The sequence below is a fragment of the Corvus kubaryi genome, unplaced genomic scaffold (assembly GCF_017639235.1).
Source record: "Corvus kubaryi isolate FWS band 111438036 unplaced genomic scaffold, C.kubaryi_AGA036_p1.0 37385, whole genome shotgun sequence".
Classification (NCBI taxonomy): domain Eukaryota; kingdom Metazoa; phylum Chordata; class Aves; order Passeriformes; family Corvidae; genus Corvus; species Corvus kubaryi.
In genome coordinates this window covers 22,766,568-22,787,459 of record NW_024581127.1, presented here as the reverse complement: position 1 = coordinate 22,787,459, position 20,892 = coordinate 22,766,568, and the positions used below count along the sequence as shown (strand labels likewise).

General features: G+C 41.5%; 1 protein-coding gene across 1 annotated transcript; it reads right to left on the bottom strand.

The window, feature by feature from the left end:
- Positions 1 to 519: 519 nt before the first annotated feature.
- Positions 520 to 20,209, bottom strand: SLC30A8 (solute carrier family 30 member 8). Its single transcript, XM_042036309.1, has 8 exons — positions 20,130 to 20,209; positions 12,963 to 13,171; positions 8,962 to 9,108; positions 5,175 to 5,328; positions 4,470 to 4,659; positions 3,967 to 4,072; positions 1,682 to 1,816; positions 520 to 665 (listed from the first exon to the last, which is right to left on the bottom strand). The coding sequence occupies exons 1-8, from the start codon at positions 20,207 to 20,209 to the stop codon at positions 520 to 522; spliced, it is 1,167 nt and encodes a 388-aa protein (XP_041892243.1).
- Between the last annotated feature and the right edge of the window lie 683 nt (positions 20,210 to 20,892).

Sequence of the window (20,892 nt, the reverse complement as noted above, 5' to 3'; positions counted from 1 at the left end):
GGAAGAAGAGTGTCTGCCAAAAGGCAGGGAAAGCACATGCTACCATCACTTTCCTTCCCAGATTTCTTCAACTCTTTGGTAATTTAAATTTTCTCTTTCATCTTGAGTGAGTGTTGAGCTTTAATAACACCAAACTCACATTTCATTATACCTGTGATAATTTGTCTGTTGGTAATTCGAAGGTTGATTGGTTTTTGTTACCTGTAATTACAGACAGGCACTCTAAATGTTGCTTTACTGCCGATCTTCTGGTCTAGTCAAGAATAATTTAGATATTCCTCTTGTAATTGAAAGAAACTGCTGATGGACAGGCAATCTGGCTGATGGCTGGATCTACTACATGTTCTCTCATGGTAGATGATACCAACAAAGAAAGGCCCGTGCTCTGCCTGCAATGGCAGGGCTTGTTATTTCAGTTAATTACCATTTGTTGTTAATCAATTACATTCAACCAGCACATATAGTCTCCATTGACCTGTAAGAGGGGATAAATTTATTTGGCATAGCACACTGCTCCCTTTAATCCCTGGGCTCTTGGCAGAAGACACAGTCTGTTTTCTGATCCTGTCCTGATTCAATCTGAATGGTGATGGAGTGGAAGCTGTGGTGCTCAAACAAGACTTGGGTAATATCTCTCAAAATCTTCTGGCTGTCTGTTGTGTCTGCTACAGATAGTAAGCAGAAAATAATCAAAACACATACATTTTGACAATACTTTAAAGAAGTATTGTATACTTCTAACATAGACATTGATATCGAATATAGATATTGTATACTTCTAGGATAGACAGAAACTTGGAACAGGAAGTTTGTTTGAAAAGTGTTTCTTGTCCTTTTTATCCTCCTTTCAGGAACCTCCATGTCAGCAAAATTTGTTCATTCAAATGTGGTTGGAATATGCAATTTTGGCAAGAGTTAAGTTAAAAGTAATCACCATAGAAATTCAGTTTGGCTGAAGACTGGAGGAAAGCAGAAATACTTAATAAAGATTAGTTCATCCAGTCAGGGAGTAGCAGCAGTGCCAAGTGATTTGGGTGGCTGATAGACCCTCTGTTTTTGGAAAGTGGGGACTCCATGGAGGACTTCACCTCTAGCCCTGTCCTTGGTCAAACACAGGTGGCTTTTTTTTTTTTCTTAATACATAAAAAGCAGACAGACAAGTAAGAAAATTGACCTGGGTAGTGGACAGTTTGTCAACTGGGATAAGAACAACAATTTAAAATAATATTTTAAAAGATGAACTGGAGCTACTTCTAAACTCCATCTATTTTAAAAGATTGTTTTACTGTGGGAGATACATCAGGAATGCAGATTTGCCCTGTAAGTTTTTCTTGTAGAGACCAACAGTTTTCAAGTTTGACAAAATTGTGAGAAAAATCCAGTTTGAGTCTAATTCTTTTAATTTATTAAAAATAGCTTGCCATTTATTTCCTTGCCCCACAGCCTCTGCAGCTTTCAAGTTTTGGGCTAAGGAGAGGTCCTTGTTGTTTAGTCAAGGTTTCTGGGAGGAGGATCTGAGAGCTTTATTTGTTATTATTGTTGGTTTTATTTTCCCAACAAAATGATGACAATTTTTTTGACAAGTAACAGATACATAGTCAGTTTAATCTGAATCAAGAAAGACTGACCTTTACTAGACAACAGCTGGATAGTTACTCCCTGCTTATAGAAATTTACTGACCTGTGGCAATGTGAGCAGAGAGAGCAGTTTGATTCATTGTCAGAGACCAAAGATGAAGATTGTGAACGGACTCCACTTTTTCAACTGCTAAAATTCTTGCTTTTATGGCATCATAAGCAAATCCTTTTGATGTTCCTGAAAAGGAGAAATTGATGGGTGTCCTGGGTTGCAGGGTATTCCATTACCATCCTCATGAGCTGTTGAAACCAGGTGGGGCAGTGTTTCCTTGCCTCCTCCCCCCAGACTATCTTTCTGTTAATGGCCCATCATTGTCCTGCCACATGACTCAGGGATAACTCCCTCCGGACTATCTTCTGTTAATGAGCCTAATCAACACTTGGCCTCATGACTCATTACCCCATTGTGAGATGCTCCACCCAGAGGGAGGAACCAAGCATCCCATCCTGGATATAATCTGGGACTCTGAACACCAGAGACAATCCTTTCCACTGGATTTCCAGAGGACAGGAGCTACACAGCCACCACTGGACTTTCTGAGGAAGAGCAGCCCCTTTCTACAGGATCACTGCTTCAGAGGACTGCAGCCACCATTCTACCAGACTGCTACCACCACCCTGCCTAACAGGGACTCAGGTTGTATCTTGACTCTGTCAGTTTGAACCAGTGTTTTCTTTTACTTTTTTCCTTTTCTTTAATTTCCATTAAATTGTTATTCTGACTTGGTGCCTCCCACTGGTTTGTTTTCAAACTAGTACAATGGGAAAACAATATTTTTAAGGGATAAGAATGATGATCCATAGAGGAAAATGAATCGCGAACCTTTATTCACTTAGATGTATCATTTTTATAAAAGTATTCGATGCTTTGGAAAGCCCATCTATTTCAGAGTTCACTGTGCTATTGAATCCTATCCCTTGTTTTAAACTTCTCAATGGAAGGTTGAGACTCAAGCATGTTTTAGGGAACAATCTGGGTGTCCAGTTTACATATGGTAGTGAGCTATTTAGCCAGATCATGTCCTGGCCTTGAACCAACATCTTTTATAAGTGCATCTCTATGCCTATGTGAACAGCTATACTCATCATAATCCACTTGGATCAGTAAACTGAAACAGCAGCTCCAGCTTCCAATCCCTTTTCAGAAAATTCTGGGCAGAATATGCTACTTAGGAGATAGGAAAATCCCCAGAGAGCTGCTCAGGAGGATAGTGGGCTTGTTGCAGAGGGGAACAGAGCACTGATGACTTTGGCATGTCAGCACTGTTTACAGAAGCTGGGAGTTACTGCTTTGACAAAGAAACTCCTGAGTGTCAAGGGTTGCTCCCCCTTCCTGGTAGTTTGATTTTTTTTTTTCCAGTAATCAAGAGATCTGATATTTTGGCAACCAAAATACAGTTAGTTGCCACACTCTTGTCTAGGTATACTTCTACATGGAAGTATCTCTATCTCACAATCACTGAAGGCAAAAAAACCCTAGAATGAGACTATTGTAACAATATTGGATATTTTATTTCTTGAAACAGCAGTAGGTGCAAGTGAAAGAGAGAAGAAGTAGCCACTCAGGCAGTCACACTGAGTAGCCATTCAAAACCTGCACTGTTAGAGCTACTTTCCCCTTTAATCCTCATGTCTTCATAGCTGAGAAAGAGTTTGCATTATATTATTCAATGTGAGGAAGGCAAAAACATGCATCTGTGACTGTTCAAGTCATTTGGCCTTGCAAAACAAATATTCAGGCCCACATCTGACAGGACTAAATATTGCTAAGCCTGGCTCTTCTTGCTGCTGCTGTGCTGAGAATTCTCTATTCCCATGCACTTGAACACAACTGGAAAGCTCCAATAGCTTGTTTTTCTGGACTGGTGCAACTGAAAATCCTGTAAACTTCTGTTTCTTGCACTCAGCCTATTTCACAGACACAGTTCATAGCACAGTCAAAGCACTTTTTCTTGGCAAAGACATGTATTTCACACGGGTAAAGGAAATACACAATGAACAATGTGAGTAGGCATCTCATATGCCAAAGGGGTGATAGAAAGAAATGCTACACATATGATAAACAAAAGAAACTCAGAGCTCATTAGCAAAACACTAGTACACTGATTTTTACAAAAACTGGCATATGTGTAAACCTAATGTAATGGTAGAAAACTGTTTTGATTAAAATTGAAAGTAGGTTTAAAGTACGATCAGAGTCGTGAGAATATCAGAAACTGATTCAGAAATGTGCTATTATACTTTTTTTTTAGCATATATAATCATTATGGAGAAAGAAACAGAAAAAAATCATAATGTAAGTGTATTGATTCTGGAATCAGGTCTTACCTTCCATTAAGACAGTCAAGATATCCCTTAAAATCGGGATGGTAGTTGCCAAAACAAAGATGGAAAACACAAATGTGCAGATTGGGTCGGCTATTCTGTACTGTGGCTAGAAAAATATGAAAACACCACTTCGTTAATTTCATTATTTGTGGTTATTGTCATTTTTAGTTAGTTAACATTAAAGAATAATATATCCCATTCAACTAGTACAGAATGAATGCTGGCCTCCTTTGCCAGTTAGAGAGCCTCAGTACAGGGAATGAAGGTGCTACAGATGAAGAAAGGGAGAGACACCAAAGCATCCAGTTGAAACACCAAGAAGCAAGGGTTACACTCTCAACAGTTATGTCAGTTCCCAAGAAAAAGAATCATTCTCTTTGACACAATTACAATGTGTATGATTAAGACAGAGGAAATAGTTACATAGTACCTAGTGTCACAATGCTGTGAAAATAGCACTTATCCTTGATTGCAGGGAAGGCACATGAACTAATAAAACCAACCTTAAAGAAGATTATAAGTGCACTAATTAGCACACTAATGCTCTGGAATAGATCTCCAATGGCATGCACAAAGGCTGCCCGCAGGCTGGCATTGCTCAGAGCTGGCTTTTCCAGAGGCACTGACACACATTCCCTGGCTTGTGCCCCATGGCTGTGCCTGTGGCCAGTCTGGTGCAGAATCAGGCTTAGTCTGCAAGACAGGTAAAGTTGCAAATATCAGTGGATATATTGCATCCTTGAAAGCAGTGAGGTCATACACATCATCACCCCTCTCACTTCTGAATGCTGAACAGTAAAATCTGACACACTAGTAGAGATGCAGAGCAGCTGAGCAGATAATTCCTAGGTTTTCAGTGGTTTGCATAATCAAGAAAGACTGTGAATGGGGTAATTAACGAGGCCACATTTTTTATAGAGTTCTTGAATATTCTGACATCTAATAAAAAGTGAGATGGAGAATAATCTTTTCCTGGGGTTTGTACATTCATAATTTGCCTTTCCAGTGTGGCAGCTAACAGAAAGGAGGAGAGCAGCTGCAACTTTCAATGAGAAGCAGGACCTCTCATTTTGACCCTTTTCCATATCCTCATGGAACTTATAAACACTTAATATTTTTGAGGCCATTATCTCTTTGTAGTTTTTTTATTGAATTACAGCAGCAGGTTCAAGGTTCGAATGTCATGAGAGGAGAACAAAATAACTTACAGGATGTTGGCGAGCACGGCACAAGCAGAGGTAATGAGCATCACTGTAGCATCAATATCGTAATCCAGGTGTAGCAGCCTCATGCAAGCCAAATATATCAGCACACCCGTCACCATCCAAACAATTATCATAGACATCAAAGCTCCCAGAATTTCTAGGAATTAAAACAATCTGATTTTGAGTCAGAATAGGAATGCAAGAAATTTTAAGAGGTTGATGATAATGGTTCCAGGTTTGTGAGCTTTATAGCGAGGAGAGCTGCTTCTTGTATGCTGGCAGACTTGATGCTCACAAAGAATGGGTCAACCTCCTTTCTGATCATAGCAAATCCAGTGGCTATCTAGGGTAGCCTTATGCATGGGGTGGCCTAACCCTGTTCTACCTGCTCCTACTGTTGTGCCCTTTCCATTGCTGAGTTCATGCAACATTCTAAGAAACTGGAGAGATGTAAAAGATCATTTGGGGAGTTCTGGGAGGAGCAAAAGGAGTTTGCCTGGCCCTGACAGTGGGGTGTGAAACCCCCAAAGACCAGCCCTCCTCCCCCAACAAGGTTATCTTCATCACAGTGATGCCTTAGGTTTCAGGCATCAACAGGAGCAGAGGTCTGAAGGAAGGAGAAAGGCACAGCTCAGCCAAACCCGTTGTCAGCCATAATCCCCCTCCATTAGCCTCCCCCGTTTCTGCACACCTCTCACCACCTCACACTTCAGAAAGACAGTAGCAGCCTCCAGCGAGGTCCTGTCAGCAAAACTTATCCTGGAACTCATCCTGCCACTGCCACAAAATCATTTTGCGCCACTAGCTGTGATGAGAACAAAAGAAGTTATTTTTTCCCTGGGGTAGCAAAATTTAATTTTGTCTCTATTGGCTTTGAGTTGGGCTCAAATAAATCCAGTCCCCAAGGCCACCTTTTATTGCACTGTTATAGGAGAGGTCCAGGGAAGTGCATATGAACGTGCAGCATGCTTTTAATAGGATGTGGGACTAGTAATTGCCATGTGACTTGAATGGGTAAATGAGCACAACCGAGACAATACCAAGGAAAATGCAAGCTCACAGCAAAGTGAAAGGCAGTAGACAACCAGAAAGCATTTGCACAGACCTCCACTGACAATCCATTAAAACAGCTTATGATTTTTAACATAATTTTATGAGGATCACCCCTTCTGCAGGCTGGAAATGCTTATCAAATAATTGTTTTGCCTAAAACTGGCAAGTAATAAATGAAAGTGCACCAACAGGGGAATCCAGTTTTGCTTAAAAGTAGATAGAAGTAAACATAAATAATACAATTTTTTTCTGCAAGTTATAGGCTGAACCTGCAAACTTGGCCCAGCTGAAGGTGTTGATGGCTGTGCTATCATTGACATGAAAGCAGCCAAGAGCTCTTGTGAACACAGGTATTCACCTGTGTGGATTTATGTATATCTTCCACAACAGAACATTAGCAGTCATCTTTACATATTACTTTTCAATGGAGTATCTTAGCAGAAGTTTAGTTAAGCTTACAGACCAGTTCAGCAGCGCTAAATACTTCACTTGAGATGTTCTCAGTTACTTTTTTTCAGAACTACTAGCACTAACAGAGCACAGCAAACAATAGTGTAGGATTGTGTGGGAATCTCTGAGTCACAGCTGAGGGAAATTAAGGTGCAAGAGAGTTTTTGTACTTGGAAATAGTTTGGCTCACACTATCAGTCTTATTCAATATTGTGTTTCTGTGTTGCTGAAAGTAGCTGCACTGCTTTGGCATGGAGGGCAGGAGGCATTCAGATGGCTTCTGCTAAACCTCAGCACTGCCATACAGAGTCTTTTCGTGACAATATCTATCAGTCTGAGGGAAGCAGTGAAGAAACAGCTTCCAGTGACATGGAGGGCTGCACCTGCAAGACCTTGGTAGTCAGTGAATAGTGACTTTGCCACCTGACTGCCCTCGGCTACTCTATTAAGGTACACACCTGCATATTAAACTGAAAATATAGCCAGGAAACTAAGCAAGAAACAGGATACCAATCATGGAATGCAATTAAATAGCTTCTAACATTTGATGCAAGGCTCTCTTTGCTACCAGGATAAAAAGGCAATAAAGGATTGGTTTTGAAGTTCTGCATTGCAACGACAAAATAAAAATAATCTAGTTCCAACAGAGGATGAAGTTACATGAAGTGGCTGAACCTGCCTACATTAGCAAGAGAGGTGTCTCACTTTTTTCCCCCCAGGCTAAGAGGTCATAAACATAAAAAGTAATGGTGGCTCAACTGATGTTAAGTAGTAGTTTACTAAGTCTGCAAAATTCAGCTGTGTGTTGTCTACACAATGCCAGCCATGCTTGAGCCATACTGAACCTCCCACTCACCCAGCAGCCTGTTTCCAGCAGAGCTGGTAGATTACACTCAGGAAGCTACAGAAAGACAGGATGACTATGGCATATGTCTTCCCTGGTACTTTCTGCAGCTCCAACAAACCTTGGCCTACAGACATCTGAGTCAGAAGCTCTTTCTGGACCCTCCTACCGAACATCCTTGAAGCATTTATCTTCTGAGTCCTTGGTTCAGGTGCACAGGCGTCCAGAGTCATTTGAGATACACTAACACCTCCATGTATGGCTTGACACAAGGTGTATAATTGACTCATAGAGTTCCAGAGTGGCAACTGGATTTCAAACATCGCAAATCATTTACATATAAGCGACAAAACTGAGCCCTGAGACATCCAGCATGAGATTCAGACAGAGACAACTAAATTGTCTTCCTGTAGGCATTAGCTAAGTGTCTAAGCTTGCCCTGTGGACAATGGACATCAAATTAATGGTGGTTGACACAGTTCCCTGCTCCATTGACTGACTGGGAAAAAATACTGGTTTCTTAACTGTGAGTGTGTGGTCACATTTGACATGCCCTGGTCTTGTGCTTGGCACCCTGTGCAGTCTGCTATGGGTCTTGTGCAACAGCTGTCATTACCATGCATAAACCTCAAACATTCTAGAGATGTGACACTGGACTTCCATGTTTAGGAGGCTGAATGGAGTCAAGATTTCTGTTGAATGTATCAGAGACCTGGACCCCATGCTTAAAGGTGCTCATGTACATGGAGGCATTGATATTTACGTGTCTAAATCTTGAACAGACTCATACTCCCAGAAAATGATTCTCATGGTTAATATTTTGCTAGTGTCTTGTTTTTATAAAAACACTTGTGTTTGATTGTCAGGCTTTTGGTATTAGGTATCATCTGTAAAATCATTGTTTTAGGTTGAGGACAGAGTGCTTAAAAAACCTGCCTGTGTTTGCATCTGATAAAAACCAACAGTGATAAAGAGATATGAAAGAAGAGAATCTAGAAAAGGGTAAATGTTAAAGGATCTCACTTTTCTATGAATGTAACATTGCTGACTTCTTAAAATAATTTAATCATTTGCTTTAGAAATGGAGCAAACCCTCATTTTTATAGTTATTGTTGCTTTTATAGAAACTTGTGTTTCATAACAGATTGAGAGCTCAGTCCTCCACACATTCAAGTCACTGAAAGAAGTTACTGTTATTTCAACCAAAGTTAGCACCAGCCCAAAACTATGGTAAATAATGAACTGAAAGACATGCTTTTAACTAAGAGATGACTCTTCTTTGAAAATCACTGTCTTTCTTGGCTTTGTGTCTTGAGACCTGTGGGAGCATTAGTGCACTGTCTCTCAATGCCTGCAGACCTATGTTGGACATCAGCATGTTCTCCAGCCCCTGGCTGTGATAACTTCTCTTTCCACATATTCATACTGTGACATGTTTCCTACCTGCTCGATGCCACCCAAAAGTTAACTGTTTGGTAGGAGGTTTGGAGGTGAGCCACAGCGAGAAGAGGCTGATCATGAAGCTTGTCAGGTCCACCAGGATGTGTGCCGCATCGGTGACCACCGCCAGGCTCCCAGCGATCTGCCCACCTGTGTGAAACACGCGTCCACATCATGGCTCTGGTCAGAAGGTTGAGCCAACCACATCAAACTCAAGACCTGTTTTGCTGAGAATCAAAGGGAACATTCAATTTTCAGTCATCATACACAAGACCCAAACATCTTCAAAGATAATTTAATTTTGTACCTCATTCAAGCAATGAAAGGTATGAACTAATGGAAATACATAAGCCAGATTTCTTTGTTAGAGAGAGACCTAAGAACAATAAGAGTTGTGATACATTAGTTCTGTAGTTATATTACTATTGGACTGTTGACTATTTTAATATCTGATTTTTTGTGAAAAGCCATATTAGGAATCACATTTCCAGTATCCTCCCACTATCTTTTCACAGAACACTGATATTTTTATGTATGTACAGCAGTTCAGAGACCTAGCTTATGGGACTCATTTCCTATTTGTTATAGGAAAATATGAATGTTCTTCCTGCTGCCTGACTCTATTTGTCACAGGCAACACTAAAACAGGAATACATGGAAAGGTCCCCGTAGGAGAACTGTGATAAGCAATCAATCATTTTAGTGAGGGCATAGAGAAAAATGTTCTGTTCTCAGCACAAATCTACCATTTTGAATCTGTAATGCACAACTTAATTTTCCTGCCAGAGCTCAAAAAATGTGGCTGAATATAATTTTACTCTGTGGGGGTTTAGATTTATGTGGATTCTGAAGAAAAAACCCCACCAAATTCAAAACATTTTGGGTTATTTTAATTCTTTATTTCTTTTACTCAATAAGCTAAATATCATTATTTTGCCAAATTCTTCTAACCATGTCTCAGGGCTAAAGGCAAATCCAATAAACTAAAAGTTTGCTTTAAACTGCCCCAGCTGCTGGTGGCTGCAGGAGAAGACAAGGATCCCACTGTCCTTCCAACTCATTACAACAGGGGAGTCTTTTCATCAGAAATGTGAAATAATAGAGCCAAAACACCTAGTTTCTGCATTTGGCAATCATTTTCATTCTTCAGTCATTTAATTAATTTCAGCTCACTAATTTCTCCTGACCACAACCCATATGAGAATCAATGAAGCCTATAAAACATCATAAAATGTTACAGTGCAGATACTGCAACACGATGTATATTTGTTACAGTGCGGATACTGAAACAATAAAATGCCTCGTTCAAATCTTTGGCAACATACCACTGCCAAAAGGACATGTAGATATATCTCTTGTTTCCTTATAGTTGGAGCATTTTCGTGCCAGCAGGATGGACTGTCTATTTAATTTCCTCCTCTATGCATATTTTAGATTAGAATACCTAACAACCTAAGTTTTTTCAGCACAGAATTTTGTCCAAAGTTACTTCCCAAAAGAGAGAAATCATGTCTGCGGAATTTGGGGGCATCTCATTCCTTACAGTAAAATGAAAAATTCATCAGAATAAGTATTTCCCAGCACATGCTCAAGTATGAATGCACAGATACTTTTTGGTCATGGCACATCTCTTAGACTTTCACTGTTTGCAGAGTAGCTGTATCTCAAGAGGGAGGCAGTTGTGCATAGCAGGGGGAAGAAGGCTTGTCTGGCAGTGCCCAGATGTTAATAAGACAGGCATTGGGTATCTTTCAGTAAACAGATATGTTGATCACAAGCTGTGGGCAAAACCCTTTTATATACTCTATTGCCGTGTTCTGTGGGACAGCATCTCAAAAGTTTACTTCTAGCCTGCTGTCTTGGAAAAATGTTTGCAAAATTTTATTTTATGTATTGATGGCATAACTAATGCCTCGGGTGAGTTTCAGAGATCTCAGTCTGCTTAACTTAGCAACTTGTCTCACTGATCAAGTTTTTATGTTCTGCTCTGACATGAGGCCACATGCAGGGTTTGTCTTTCTTTCTACTGCCCAAGTGGAAGTGAAGTACTTTGAAATCCACATTTGGTCCTTAACCACCAAAAACCATTGGAAAGCACTTTCATATCTGGGCTCCACACAGGATGGTATTGGTCTGACTGATATCTCCAAGTCTATGCAAATTGTGATGGATCTGCCTTAGAAGAACAGAAGATAATTGTCTTTCAAAGGGAGTTGGTGGTGTATCAGGCTCAACCAGCAGTGCCCTGTTTGGGAAACCAGTAATGGCCAGCACAGACGGTTTGTGAAAAAGTATCAGGAAAGATCTAGGCATTCAAAGAAGCACAGCTTCTCAGCCTCCCTGAGAGTGATGCAGCTTTGTTTCTTCTGTTTAGCATAATAATGCCCACGGAAGCTGTTTGCCCTTAGAGGGCAAGGAGGGGATGGGGAGACATTCTTTATCTTCAGGAGCAAAATGTGTGTAATAGTTACAGGCTTTTACAGCTTTTTATCAATACTCCCAACAAGTGGCCTTTAAGACTTACCGTTCCCTACAATGGATGCTTATAGCTTTATAGACCACAAGCAGTAGAAATTGTCAGTCACTCAGTGGTCAATCATCAGGCACAGCAGTCTTGCCTAATGATTAAAAAAATTAAATGTATGGTTCATAATTACAAAAATCTCCACAGAGAGCTGTCTGTAACTGCAGTTAATAACTGGTTTGTCAAAGTTTAATGGTCTGAAGCAAAACGATCTTCAAGCCTGTTACTTAAGCTGTCACTGCAAAAAAGCTGCATGATTCATTAAGCAAAACGAAACATTTAGTTAACATATCATCTGTCCTTCCAATTATCCTCCAGCATAGCTGCATTCACCAAACTTAAGCCTACAGATTACATGGTTTTGTTAATAATGCATTACTTCTGGCACGGGAAATTGCTGCATGGGGATTAGCAGCATGCACCGGTTTTCATGGGGGAAATGCACGTCACCTACAAACAATGGGGCTTCGTGCAGAGGGAGTACATGGGAGGGAAGAGTTGGAGAAGTCCCTGCTGGGTTTGGCAGCCAGGGGAGAATGCAGAAATGTAGCAACTCTGTTAGTGCCTCCACTTCTCACCTGTGGGGAAGACAAAGCCTTTCTGTTTCGTTTTCATGGGGCTCCAGAGATGTCTGAGCTGGGAAAATATGGGTTTCAGAGGCCTTCCTGGCTGATTTTTGTTACATCGACTGGAACACATATGGCAAAAGACTGTGGGATTCCTCATGCCTTCCCTTACCTCAGCTCACTGCAGAGAAGGGCAAATTAAAGAGCCAGGAACTATCAGGTGGATATAAATATCACAGAATCCATGGAGAGAGCCTATCAGTGAGACAAAATGAAAGCTGATGCTCTATGAGCAAGCCAAATACCTATACTGGGTATTGTAGGGTGGGTTCAGAAGTGAAAGCTAATTAGGTAGGGGAATAATCTTCCATTGATCCAGAGACACACCAGCAGGCCAATTTAAAAGATAAACGTGCCCTGATATAAATACACTGACTTAACTGTAGAAAAACAGATGGCTAATCTGGCCCTGGATTTCCCTGGATTTTGTAAAGACTCTTGCATTTATTTTCAGATCCTGCTGCTAGCAGCCTCCATCAGTGCTGAGGTCTCATTCGCCTGGATAAATATGTAAAATCTTTTAATCTTTTAAAAAGAATGTAACCCAATTTATTAGAAACCTTTTGTGACATGATGCTAAGACATGCTAGTCACTTCTAGTCAAGCTTAAGACCTGGAAGAACAGTTCAGACCATTTCAGATCTTTGTATTCCTACCCAGATGCAATCCTTGAATGAATATATGAAAATATTTTGATAATTTCACTTAAACCCTTTCCCCCTCCCAATTCTTTTAAAGGACAAAGGAGAGTTATTTAATGCCAGGTGGGTTCACTCCTGTCACCATGGTCCCTGTAGTCTGAGTGAAGGGAAGAATGTGGCTGTGCTGGGCACCTGACTGGACTCTTTTTGAACACACATACTCCCCTGTTATCTCAGCAATCATGAAGAAGGTGCAAATTACTGATGCTACACAGAGCTTCCTCCTGGCTTGATGCTGCTCCCTCTTTCTGTTCTCATAGGCCTGTGAGTAGCTGTGACAGTGATACGCTGGATTAGCTACTGTGACTTCTGCTTCCTGCTGCTGCCTCTCTTCATTTGAATTCTTCTGAAGCCAGCTCATCCTTTGGGATAGAAAGAAACAGAAGGTTAGAAAAGAAAAACCGTGGTTATTCAGGCGTCTAGCCCTACAGCACCAGAAACTATGTAATTAATGCTTTCAAAGGATAAAAGCAGCATTGGGAACAGCAGAGCAGGTCATAGAAGAGGCTTGTTCACACAAGCAAGGCTCTGGGACGGAGCTGCACATGAAATGAGTGCTCTGGCCGTGTTTCCCAGCTCTTTGGGCGCTCCTACATCATTTAGCAGTTTATGAAGCGCAGGGTCGCTTTCTTAACCTGTGTGTCTCATGCACACCACATGACTTTGAAAAAGTTGTACCTCATGCAAATAGCTACCAAATTCAGCATAACATGGAGAAAATTCTACTAAAAAAGTCAGGATTTTATTCCAAACAGCTTTGTCAGGAAGACTAGTCAAAAAACCACCCCAAACTTCTTTTTCTTAAATAAAATCAGCTAAAGATATTTCTCTCATCTCTTTGCACACAGAACTATTTTATCTCAAATTTCCACATATGTACAAAATCTACCAATATTCCAGCAGAGCCTGAGCATAGAAAATATTAGCCAAAAAATCTCAAAGGTATTTAAAAAATCAAAGAAATCAATTCTCCATAGTATGTTGAATCCTTTGCACCACTGATTTTGTGGAACGGTGAGAAGTCCAGCAGAAGTGGCTCTTTGAGCATTGCTCCATCACAAGGGGATTTCTCAGCCAAGTCTGCTCTGCCACAAAACCTCAGTGTTGTCCCTCTCAGGATTCCTGCACAGGAAATACAGGGTGGGGGTAGAGAGCTCCTGGGCCAAGCACATTGCACTGCAACTGTGGAAGCTCCTGGATGACCACAACATCTGGTGCTCTCAGTAGAGCAACTCAGAGAATCTCCCAAGGTGTTTTGGTGAGCAAGGATGTTCCCTTCTCATTATCTCTCAATAGAAAAGGAGCCCAAATGGCAAAAAGCCCCCTCTAAACCTTGTCCCAGGAGGCTCGACTTAAAACCATTCTGTGTCTCCCAACACAACCCTTGTTGCCAGAGCTACTCCTGATGTGATCACAGTGTACTGAGACTGTGGCACCAGAAGATGAATTCTGCCAAGATGCACATACACAACGTCCATATAACCACATGTTGCAGCTATTTGAGGTCTGTGTGTGCAGGGGCTACCCAGAAACACAGCAAACTCCACCTCTTTTTTTTCAAGTCTGAAATCAGCCTGGGTGGGGCTGAGCTTAGCTGCCCCAGTGGCTTTTCCCCCTTTTGACTTCAGACTTTTCTCTGGGACCAGGAAGAATTGTTTCTTCAGCTGAGTGAAGGAAACCTGGGCTCCAGGAAGTAACAAGAGTCCTGGTGACTTTCTGTAGTGTTTCTGCACTGTTTATAGAAGTGTCAAGATGCCTAAAATCTCACTGGAAAGAAATCAGCTGGTGGCTGCCAACCTGCAGTAGTCAATGTCAAGAAAAAAACTGTACTGAAATCACAAGCTTTTTCCAGCTGCTTTTTTTGGGCAGCCTGAGGGGGCTGCAGCTGCTCAGCATGCCTGAAGTCCTGCCAGATGCCCCACACTGATGGGCAAGAGGCAAAGGCACCTGCAGAGCTGTGAATGCCTTGGCCTTTTATGTTCATCAACACCACAGAGGTATTGGAGAAAGAAGACCCACCTAGGCAGCCAAGCCCTGCAACTGTAGATAATCAATGTGGATTTGGTTCTGTAAATATTATTGAGATGTTCCAAGGGTGCGGTGTTCCCCTGAGTCAGCCTCTTTCCCAGCCAGGTTAGCATGTGGTCTCTGTTTGCTCAGCAGAGATGACTGATTCCCCTTGTACATATGTGTGAAAGAGCAACTGGTCAGATTTAATGCATGATGTTTGGAGACAGTGAGTCTTCTTAGTCATTTTGTCAGCATTTTCCTTTATTTTCCCCACAACAACAAATAAATGGGAGCTGGACTGTCTGGGGAATGGGCTGCCCATCTGGCAGCTGGGGTCCCCACCAGCCAGTCCTTCTCCAGTCCTTTAGTTTTACATTTATCAGGTTCTTAATGTGCACTGTGTCATTTTTGTACAATATTTTCCTGATGAATTAGACACAGAAGGTACCACAAATTAATTCCTTCCAGATGGCTGAATAAAATGCTGTAGTTCTCTCACTCTCCCCTGGAGATCCAGGCAGGCAAGATTTTCTTTCTCATGATCTCTCTCTCTGGAGTTAACTTCCAATGCTTTTATATGGTTTGTATGTAAAATTAATTTCCCCTTACCTCAATTTTCATCAGCTGGCATTGAACATTAAAATCATCTTAATGACATGAGTCATGATCAGCTCATCAGCCTCTCAGGCAGGAGTGCCAAAATTACTGCTGCAGATTCTGAGCCTCCAAGTCCTTTCCTTGCTGTTAGCAAAATAGGTCACTCTGTGATCTCACTCTCTTTTGTTTTTTGTCTTCCAGTCTCTCTGTCAACTAACAAAGCCTCGGGGCATCACTGAGGGGCAGGAAAGCACTGCCCCTCAGATCTTGCTGGACAGATGCAAAAGCAAACAGAGACAGCATAAACCCACAAATGTCACATTTTTCTGTCTAAAGGGTACCTAAATAAAAGTGCCCCAGTTGCCAGAGGTGGGAAGCATTCACTGCTCCCTTTGAACTTGCAGAACAGCATCTGGCCTGATGAGTTGGGAAAACTCCTGCCAGCTCCTGTACGTAACCATTATTTTTCTCTTTCAAAAGCTGCCTGCCGCTAATTAAAAGACTCTAAGAATCTAAGAGGCAGTTTTATAAAAGTGTGAATCAAAAGCTTAAAGTGCAAAGATCAGCTGTGTTAGACCAGAAACCCCTTCATAGTGTTTTAGAGCAAGATACAGCCTTTGAGCATCAGATCTCTGTGCAAAGTCACAGATTAAAACATAATCTTTTCTCCAGTTTGAATTCTCTTTCCTTTGTAAAAAAGATAGTCAGGGGAATGTCACTGAAGGGCTCCAACTGAGTCATGCCCGGAAGGGGGAAGCAGAAAATATTAATACATATTGCAGATTCCACACAAATCATTAGCAATAGCTTTTTATTACAACTTCCTTTCTGTTTATTTTCACTTGATCTGCTGGGTGCCTTGATCTGCAGGCTTATGGGAATAATTGCTATCCTCCTAGACCATTATGAGTTCCCCAGTCAAAAGAGGAAAATGTGGAATCACTGCACTTTCCACAGGAGATCATCTTCTTCATGAGGGAAAACAGTAATTTTCTGGTGCCTGAAAGGATAATGAAACTGCCTTCAGAGAAAAATTCATCAAAGCCATAGTCACATCCCTTATGCTGGCACCATTCCGATTTCAATTGATGTACCAATCTTGAACATTTCCAAGGTATTTAAGACCCTGTTAATAGCCTGTCTGTCCAGTTTCTCATTTTCCTTACTGAGGGCACAAAATAAAGGCAAATATTTATATATTTGCATACATTTAGTTTTCCAGTAGATAGGAATTCATGCCTTAGTTATTTTATTTGGCCTCATTTTGAGGGCCTGGCCCTATATGGGTAAAAGCATTGTCAATAATTTTCCTTCTCCATAACACTATAACAATAGCTGCCTGGAGACAGACCAGAGGTGCATGGAGCCAAGTATCCAAATTCTGTCATAAGCATGAAGGAATACATAATGTCAAAGTACTAAAGAGGAACATTCCCAGAGAGTTACTGCTCCCCAGTTCTGAACCAGAGCTCCTGTCCAACCCCTTTTTACACATCTTTATTCCACAAAACCAGCTGACTTGAAAGTATTGAGTTCCACAATTTAATTATGATGTGTGTAAAAACCAATGTGTCTTTTGTCACTCTGAAGATGTCTGCCTGCTATTTTAATTAGTTCTTATACTGTTAGAAATAATGAATGACTATTCCCTGTTTACCTGCCTCACATCATTCATGATTTTGTGTATCATTGTTATACCTCTGAACCATCAATTTTCTGAGCTGATGCCCTAGTTATTTAATTTCTACTTCATATCAGTTACTACCTTGGTTCTAATTTTCTTTCTCAGAGAAAGTGGCCAAAGCTGAAGTGGGCGTACTGGAGACGGCATATGGCCAGTACTGGGCAGACAGACACAGTCCTTTCTGCAGGGTCCTTATGTCCCCTGCAGGAGGGCAAAGGCGATGGGATTGGGTTTGCCGAGTCTGCTAAAGTACTGTGTGCTACTAGGACCAGCTGGCAAGCCAGTACAAAGGAGACATAACCACAGGGCCCTCAGCTAAAACAGTCCAGAAATCACAAGAAACACCTATAACCCTCCTGAGCATTGATTCTGTAAAGGATAAGGAGTGGTGGAAAGCCTTTATTTGATGATGAGTCTTTGATCTCATAAGAGTTTTCATATTGCCTGCAGGAAGGGAGAAAAAGAAAATATTCCTTATGTTCTTGCTATAGAAAATCACTCTTCACCTGAAGAAATAATCTCCCAGGTTCACTTCAAGCTTTTTACCTGCTGGTATGAGCCTGGCACACAGGAACCAATTATGAGTCTAAGGCCTATAGATAGGAATATCTACAGGTCATGTTAATGCCCTCTGTTAAAAACTTTTGCATGAAGACAAACCCCAACATTTCCACATGACTTTCCTGCTTTCAGCATTGCCCACCGCTGGGTTTTTCCCCTGCTTTTTCTCTTGTCTCAGAGACAAAATAGAATACAAATGATTAATCATTAGAAGAACTTAATTCTCTCTTAATACCACCACTGACTATGAAAAGACCAAACAAAACTACCTCAGACACCTAGTTTAGATCTAATTTAAAGATAGATGGTATATGACTTACAGACAACACTTTTGCATGAAGCAGGAGGATCTGAGTGCTCAGCTTCAGACCCTGCAGCCATAATGGTTCATAACCTTCCTCAAGTCTGGTGGGAAGTCGTGTCCTGTCCTGAGACCCATCCTGTGTAATGCCTTCCTCTGGAGGGGGAGGTGCAGTGCACCCTGATTACATTGGCAGATGATGCCAACCTTGGAGGGGCAGCTGATGGATTGGAGGGCAAGGCTGCTGTAAGGAGTCTGGAGGAAGAGCTCAACAGGAGCCATCTGTAATTTCACAAGAACAAATGTAAAGTCCTGCACCTGGGACAGACAGATTTGTGAGACCACATCTACAACAGATAAGCCTATTACTACTCTTAGCTTAGTACACCTGTAGCTGTGCAGGCAGCTGCTCTGTGACCCCAGGCCCAGAAGGCTGCATCTCCTGATGGGCTGGCTGTGGCTCACGGGCTGGCACCCTGGGTCACCAGGCTGGCACCCCAAGCTGCTGGGTGCAACAGGGAGCAGGGCAAGGGCTTCCCCTGTGCTACCAGCTCTTTCCAACAGGAGGGAGACTCTGGCTCTCAGCCCCCATTTTTGGTTATTTCTGGAATAGAGTAATTAGATTGTGCGGTTAATCAAATTTCATCTGGCAGAAAAAGCAAAATGGAGATGCAGCACAAAAGTCACATGGCTAGACGACAAGTTGTCTTCATTTTGGAGAGCTGTGTTACCACCTCCATCACTCAGCCACCTCGGGACCACCACTGCAGAGCCCTCCATCTCAGGGGCTATTGCATGTAGCTGCAGCATCAGCCCAACAATCACAATTGCTTCAGCAATTCACCTCAACTAATTTCAATCCTAAATTAAGAAATAATTATTAGAAAAAATTTGACTCCTTCAGAACATGAGTCAGCTCTCAGATGGGAGGATCAACTGCCAGGGATACTTGTCCCTGGTGTGCATTTTACCTCTCATCTTACCAGGGATATTCCCCATTACTGGTGATCCAGGGAAAAAATTGCTTCCTCACAAGGCAGCCTAACAACTGTCCCTGTCTCAGGGGACCATATAATGGGTTTGCCCGGAGCTGTCCTTTGTGTCCAGAGGTTGCAAGGGGCCAAAGGACCTCAAGTACTGAAGCTGTGCCCACAAAACTGCAAACTTTCAAAAAGCACTGAGTGTCTTCAAAAACTAAAATGAACTGCAGAATCATACGGGATCTTTCTGAAATATAAATATTACCACAGAAGTCATTTTGGACAGTGCCATCTATATTTATGGAGCCATGTAATAATACTTAAATAATAACCCAGATGTTCAATTGACTAAAATACGATGGCACTGACCCCAGTATAAGAACATGAAGAGACAGAGACAGATTTCTATTTGAACTGACAGTGTTTACACCAAGTTTCTGTCCCACATGTTTTAAGAGAGCCAAGCAATAAATAACCTGAAAACCAATGAGATAATGGAAATGTCAAGAGGTGCTAAGCTGTAACTGAGCAGCTATTTTCTTTTAAAAATACTTGCTAGTCTGAGTCAAGACGAAGAATGAAAATAAGTTAAACTGCAAAACTATTTCATGATAGACATTTATAGTCATTTTTTAACCCAATCTACAGTATATCATATGTTTTCAGAGGATCTTTCCCCACTCTAGCAAGCTTTTACTCACAGGACCTCTGGCACACAAGAGGTACATTAACTCTAAGTCCAATAGATTATCCACAAGAATATAGCATCTTCTTTCAAACCAAGTGGATAATTTAGACATTCAAGCATGAAGGAGCCTTGAGTCAAACATGGTGTCAATCGCACAATTATAATTCAGCCTAAAATTGCAGCATAATCGATGAGGTTTTGCATCCTACAATAAATCTACTAAGCTTATAAAATACATAGCAGGAGACACTTGCTTCAACAGTAGATTGGTTCAATCCATCACAGACACAGACACATCAGACTGCTGTCTAGTAAAGGTTTCAAATATCTAATAAGAAAGTTTGGGAAGGAAAAAACTGAACAAAACATTTTGAAAGTAGTAAAATGTATGCATGGTGATACTCTTCAGACTTCAACTCCTGCAGCTGGTTGGCAGATCGGTGATCTCATATTGCTCTGATGCAGAAATGGCAGTGAAGGAAACAAAGAGTTGTGTTACCTGTCTAAGGCCAAGGAGTACTTCTTGGTGTCCCTCTCGCTCACAAGACAAGCTCTTTCAAGACTCTTTTTAGCAGCCATGAGGAAAGTCGATGGGGTTTTGCTTGTTTTTTCCCTTTAAACTCTCTTTTCTCTGTCTGAAGCGATATGGGCAGAAATGTCCTCTTGATTTATACAGAAGTCTCTACCAAATATTTTTAAATTAAAATGTTTTAATAATCTTCCCAATAAACCTGAGACAAACTGTGAGAGAAAGCTGCTTTCCTAGTGCCAGTGGCATCACTCCATGCCAACCAGTAACTCCCTGAGCGTGTCAGATTGGAGGTTTTGGGCCTCCCTCCCCGTTTTTCTTTTTTTCCCACCCATGTTTGGTGCTGAATCTGCTCTTTGGTCACGCGGGGAGTGCGTGCTGTCCCAGTCACGGGCCCAGGGTCCAGCACAGGAGAGCACACACCGATGTGCACAAAGGAGCTCGAGTGAATGCACTGAAAAAGAGAAGGAGGGTGATTAAAACAGGCTGATTTGCCTGGAAACAGTCAGCCCCCTGTTTGCCTTTCTGCTTGCTTGGATTGGGAGGAAAGTCAACCTCCCTCACTCCAGCTTTGCACAATCCTTTTAATCTAAGCAATCACTCTAAGTAACGACTGATTTCTACCCCTGGCATGTTCTATCCTAATGGTTCGAAACAGAAGAGGCTGCTTATTATTGCCATTTGCAGCACAGGTTATTGAAATCTTCATTTCAGCAGGAAGGACTGCAGGTTG

Coding starts and splice junctions, on each gene's coding strand:
- SLC30A8 (XM_042036309.1), bottom strand. CDS start 20,209: ATGGCTGCTAAAAAGAGTCTTGAAAGAGCTTGTCTTGTGAGCGAGAGG. Junction 4,073..4,469: donor CACTTATAATCTTCTTTAAG/GTTGGTTTTATT, acceptor ATATTTTTCTAG/CCACAGTACAGAATAGCCGA. Junction 666..1,681: donor CTCTGCTCACATTGCCACAG/GTCAGTAAATTT, acceptor TACTATCTGTAG/CAGACACAACAGACAGCCAG.